This window comes from Colobus angolensis, unplaced genomic scaffold (genome assembly GCF_000951035.1).
Source record: "Colobus angolensis palliatus isolate OR3802 unplaced genomic scaffold, Cang.pa_1.0 Scaffold196, whole genome shotgun sequence".
Lineage (NCBI taxonomy): Eukaryota > Metazoa > Chordata > Mammalia > Primates > Cercopithecidae > Colobus > Colobus angolensis.
In genome coordinates this window covers 7,795,750-7,801,605 of record NW_012115110.1, presented here as the reverse complement: position 1 = coordinate 7,801,605, position 5,856 = coordinate 7,795,750, and the positions used below count along the sequence as shown (strand labels likewise).

Sequence of the window (5,856 nt, the reverse complement as noted above, 5' to 3'; positions counted from 1 at the left end):
AAAAAAAAAAAAAACCTACAGCTGTTCAAGGACTAGCTGACAGGTCAAGTGTGGCGTTTTCTGGCCTTTGAATACATCACAGAAAGTGACAAATGCTGCAAAGCCATGAAGAACATGAACTATAAACTGGGGTAGACCACCAGCCAGCTTAGACAATTATCTATGCCACAAAACATCTGAATTTGACACATTTATATATTGCAATATGGGATGTATTGAGATCAAAACAGGATTGCATTGACCTCATTATATTAATCTAGTAAACTAATTTTTTGAATTTTTGTATTTGTAGCGTTTTTAAGAAGATAGCAGAAAACGGGGGGCTAGAGTTGTCACCCAGCCGCTATCTCCTAGGCAGTGGATTTCCAAGCACTGGCATTTTTCGGTCCCAGGGCCTGAGGCTACCTCAGAAATCTCTCCTGTGTTTCTGGTGGTAGCGTAAAGGGGAGAGCCGGTGAGAGAGTCTGCACCTGCACCTGCGGGGTGCGTGCGTGTGACTTCGGGCAAGTGACTTGATGTTGTGATTTTTTCCCTCATTTTGTATTGACGTCCTTCTCAGGTGAGAGTGGCTGTAAAGTCCAGCCCTGCCCTGATGGGGATTCTGGGGATGTGGTCGTGGCTGTTTCCCATGTGCCTTTCATGGGATCTTTCTTTGTCCTGGCAGACGACCTGATACCTAAGTGTCCAACCTGTGGCCAGGTGTCCCTCTCACGGGAAGCTTGTTTATCCTGGCACATGCCCTTGTGGCTCTCGTCTGACCTGTGTCCAGTTTATTCCTACTGAGACAGCCCCTGTCCCGGAGACCCCTGACCAGGAAAGAAGTTAGTATGGGGTAGAGGAGGCAGCTCATCAGAACCCATGAAATGACAGAAGCAGTTGATTGCTTAGAGATCCAGAGAACAGAGGGCAGCACGCTTCGCAGGGCCAGCAAAAAGGGGGAGCCATCCAGGACACGTGGGCTCAACCAGAAGGTGGAGAACGAGAGAGAGAGAGGGAGCTGTGAGCCAAAGCTTTTATTGGAGCCCAGGGTGCTATCTAAGCAGGTTTCCCATGGAGGTTCTAACTGGGGGGTTTAGAGCAAGCAGGCGTGAGCCTGGGGACTCATGCTGTGACTGAGAGGAGTCGGTGTGGGTAGGATATCAGCACGGCCCATGTGGGTGTGGGGGTCAGTGGGACAAGTCAAGCAGGTGGTATCCAGCTGTCCATGAGGAGGTGGTCCCAGGAGGTGGTTGTATGAGGCAGATGTCTGGATCCACCACCTCGAGGAACTGGGAGAAGTTGGATAACTAGAAACTGTGTTACTAATCTCTGCTTCTAGTATGAGAAAGTCCAACTTATAATCAAATGGATGCTCAGGAAACAAAATTAAAAGAATTCCCCAAACTTGACCTTCCTGAGCCTTAGTTTTTGCATCTGTCAAATGGGTATGAGGAGACCTTTTGCCTAATGTTGAGAGAGTCCAAGCCTGAACAGGGCTGGGCTACTGTGGACACTTAGTTGTGGACCCCACAGGCCAAAGCCCTTGCCTTGAGGGCTGCTCCCAGGAGGCCTCACGCATTCATCCGGCCTCCCAGGAAACCCCTGAGATGTGCTGGGCTTTTGCCCTGGATTGATATCGGTGAGCATGTAGCCAGTAGCCAGAGTCTTCAACATAGATGGGAGGGTCTAAAATTCGTGCGAGAATGAACCAAGGGTGTGGCTGTATCCTTGATGGTGAGCTTGGGGCCTGGGCAGCCTTCTTTCTGCTGAGTGCTTTGGTCAAATGTCATGGTGGTCTGAACCAGCACTGCAGATGGAAGTATAATGTAAGTCACACACGTACTTCTTTAAAAAGATTTGTTCTTCAGTGTCTATTAGACAAGCAGATAAATGAAGGTAAAGGGAAAAAATGGCAACTTTCGCTTTTTTCCCCATGTATATAATTTTACATTTTCTCATAGCCCCATTAAAAAAAAGAGAGAGACATAAGTGAAGTTAATTTTAATAATACATGTTAGCCCAGTTTATCACAAATGTTCCATCAGCTTGTAGTTAATATAACGAATCATGAGTGAGATATTTTGTGTTTGTTTTTTTGTCCTCTATCTTTGACATCTGGTGTGTATTTTCTGCTTACACATATCTCAATTTGGATACTAACTTCATCAGAAGTACTTGATTTGGCCAGGCACAGTGGCTCATGCCTGTAATCCCAGCACTTTGGGAGTCTGAGGCGGGTGGATCACTTGAGGTCAGGAGTTCAAGATCAGCCTGGCCAACATGGTGAAACCCTGTCTCCAATAAAAATGCAAAAATTAGTGAGGCATGGTGGTGGGCACCTGTAATCCCAGGAAAACCTGTAATCCTATTTGGGAGGCTGAGGCAGGAGAATCACTTAAACCCAGAGGTGGAGGTTGCAGTGAGCTGAGATGGTGCCATTGCACTCCAGCCTGGGCCACAGAACAAGACCCTGTCTCAAAAAAAAAAAAAAAAAAGTACTTGATTTGTGTTTAGATTTCACAAAATTTGTAGTTGAGAAAGTAGGTTTACATATTTAAGTTTTCTGATAACTGAGTCTAGCATCAAAAGTCATTTCCTTTACAGTTTACCTCCCACATTGACAAAACTAGTTCATTTGTTTTAGAAGAATTGATTTGACTTTGAAGCAAAAGCATATCCATTTCAAAACGACGTCAATCTAAATTAAGTGAACTTGTGATTAATATAACACGTTCACTTTTGTGTCACTTTTGTGTCACTGTCATTCTGGTGCTGACAGCACTGAGGTCAGAGGGTCTAGCACACACTGAACAGAGAGCTCCAAGTGTGGTGGGATCAACAGAGCTTTCCACAATATTTTTTTCTTGTTGTGTTTTTCAGGAGAAGATTTTTGTTTGTTTGTTTGTTTGTTTTGAGACAGAGTCTTGCTCTGTTGCTCAGGTTGGAGTGGAGTGGTGCGATCTCGGCTCACTACAACCTCTGCCTCCCAGGTTCAAGTGATTCTTCTGCCTCAGCCTCCCGAGTAGCTGGGATTACAGGCGCCCACCACCACGCCTGGCTAATTTTTGTATTTTTAGTAGAGACGGGGTTTCACTATGTTGGCCAGGCTGGTCTCAAGTGACCTCAAGTGATCCGCCCACCTCGGCCTCCCAAAGTGCTGGGATTACAGGCATGAGCCACGGCGTCTGGTCCAGGAGGAGTATTTTACACTGCTTCAGTTTTTTAATTTAAATGAATTAAAATGAAATGAAAAGTTGGCCTCCCCAGGTGCACTAACCCTGTAGCAGGGTGGTCACTGGCCGCACGTGCTGGTCTACACTGGGCGAGGAAGATTCGCATCACATCCCAACGGCACCCTGTTGACTTTCCATTAATCCTGTTTGTCCACGTCGTGACAGCCCTGCAGCCGGTTGTGAAAGAAAATAGACTCTCAGGACCGAAAGTCACTATGCCAGAGGGAAGGTTTGGCCTGGGAACTGTGCAATACTGCCTTCCTTTCCTTCCCAGACAGCTGCAGTGTCACAACCCTGTGTTACAGCCTCATCCGTTAGCCAGGATCCCATAACCGCGGAAGGCCACACATCTCCCCAGATGGCCTCCCTCCCGAAGCGCTCACCTGGAAATTCCTTGTGAGCAGCTAGAGCTTTCAGGCTATATCCACCCCCTCTAAACTAGCCCTGAAACGAGTTTTTTGGATCTCACCCTGATGATGTCAATTACCAGCTGATCCTCACACAGAGGACAAAGACCAGAAATCATCCCTGAGACAAATGCATAATTGACTTTTCCTCTGCTTCCTTTCTGACGTGTAAAGTGTAGATTTACTGAGACTCGGAGCCTCACAAGAATGCGAGCGTCTGCCTCACTGTGTCCCTCCCCCATCCTTTCCCTCCTGCTTGCCCTTGCCTTTTTAAATACTGCTGTTCCCCAAACCCCCTTTGGAAAAAGCACAGCTCACGGATGTATCTGTGGCTTGTGGTGGTTTTCGTGGGCGCGTTCTCAACCTTGGCAAAATAAACCTCTATGGATTGACAGCTGCCTTGGTCACTTTTTGGTTAACATGGTCTTTCTCAATTACAGCCAGATAATTTATTTACTTGGCAAACTGCTCAAGCCTAGATCTGTGCCGCCACTTAGCCCCTCTCCATGTCCACAGACACCAAAAAGGCCATTTATTTTCCCTCCCATTCAGGCCTGGGCCCTGCAGGCAGCTCCCTGTATCAGGTAAGACCTTAGTTCTCCTTGGGTTCCACATTGGGGCTGTTTTCATCCCAGTGTCTGGCCAGCGTGGGCAAAGTCTTGTCAGTCCTGGGGTGCCAGCAACCTGCAAACTCAGTGCATTCCTATTCTGGAAGACCAAGCAAGAAGGATGCCTGCAGCCTCAGGATCACACACACCCCTTCTTCTGTAAAAAGGCAGCCAGTCCCCGCGGGGCTGGCCCCTCTGAGTCCCAGGGTGGGGGTGGCTTTTCAGGCCTTTAGGTGAGAGCAGCAGAAGTTATCAATGGTATTTGCATTTTAGAAAGATTAAAGTTGGGCCCCTCTGGAGAGGGAAGGAGCACAGCAGCAGGAAGCAGAGATGTGAGCCTGACTGATATGGTTTGGCTTTGTCCCCACTCAAATCTCATCTTGAATTGTAGTTCCCATAATCCCCACGTGCCATGGGAGGGACCTGGTGGGAGGTAATTGTATCATGGGGGCAGTTACCTCCCTTCTGTTCTCATGAAAGTGAGTGAGTTCTCACGAGATCTGATGGTTTTATAAGGGGCTTTCCCCCGGCTTCATTCTGCACTTCTCTTTGCTGCCGCCACGTGAAGAAGGACGTGCCTGCTTCCCTTTCCACCATGACTGTAAGTTTCCTGAGGCCTCCTCAGCCATGCTGAACTGTGAGTCAATTAAACTTCTTTTCTTTGTAAAACATACCCAGTATTGGATATGTCTTTAGTAGCAGCGTGAGAACAGAATAATACATTGACCGAGGCAGCAGAGTGGAGAGTTGCTGAGAGATGCAACTGCTTTTACTGCAGAGACTGAGAGGACACCAAGAAGCAAGACCCTGAGGTTGGCTCAGAGATGATTATCCAGCATGGAATCCTGAAGAGAAGCGGGCTGTGAGGAAAGAGAATTTAATTTGGGTCAGCCTGGAATATCAGTTGAGTTCTCTTGGGCTGTAAACAACAGAAAACCCGACTGACAATGGCTAAGAGAGTGACATTTAAGTATCTCTCCCACAGTCTTCCAGGGATCCGAGGTGGTTTGGGGGTTTCCTGGTGTCAGGACCCGGGGTTGGTGCCTGCATTCTCCGGGCCCCAGGGCCTTACAAATCCCAGCCACAGCAGGGGAAGGAAGGAACTCTTTCCTGCAGCTCTGTTTTAGCGAGGGAGAGAAATCCCCCAGCTGTGTGCCGCCTCTGCCGTGGGACAGGCCGAGGACCTGGGCATCAGCTGAAGGGGAGAGTGTGAGGAAGACAAGGGTGGGAAGAGGAGGTTCAGGAGGGAAGAGCTGGATGTGTCCACATTCCATGTTTACCTTGTTGTGGATTGGGGCAACTTACTTCTCTGACCCTCTGACTCAGTAAAAGCTAAAAACTGAGTAAAATAACATAACTCTGCAGGGGCGCGTTGTTAGAGGAGGTAGTCAGGAAGATGTGAGCAGGGCAGGAGAGGTCTGCCTCCCCAGGAACGTCAGGTGGCCATCAGGTGACGGTCAGGTGGTTGTCAAACTGGCTCTCTAAAATAATGCTTGGTCACAGCCAGCACCAGGGAAAGGCAGTCTCTCTACAGATAGAAACACCTGAAGCTGGTGATCAGCACCTTCCTGATAAGATCTCAGAATCTGGGCAAGCAGGCCCAAGCATGCACCCTACGAGGCAAGATGG

At 48.2% G+C, this 5,856-nt stretch overlaps 1 protein-coding gene across 1 annotated transcript in view; it reads left to right on the top strand.

Annotated features, from left to right (window-relative positions):
• The window catches only part of CMBL (carboxymethylenebutenolidase homolog (Pseudomonas)), a 42,887-nt gene extending 37,447 nt beyond the window's left edge, over nt 1-5,440 (top strand). The window contains exons 6-7 of the mRNA XM_011940987.1: nt 4,172-4,203; nt 5,213-5,440. Of these exons, the coding sequence (XP_011796377.1) occupies nt 4,172-4,203; nt 5,213-5,440 (260 nt within the window). The remainder of the gene's footprint in view (nt 1-4,171; nt 4,204-5,212) is intronic.
• Nucleotides 5,441-5,856: the final 416 nt, after the last annotated feature.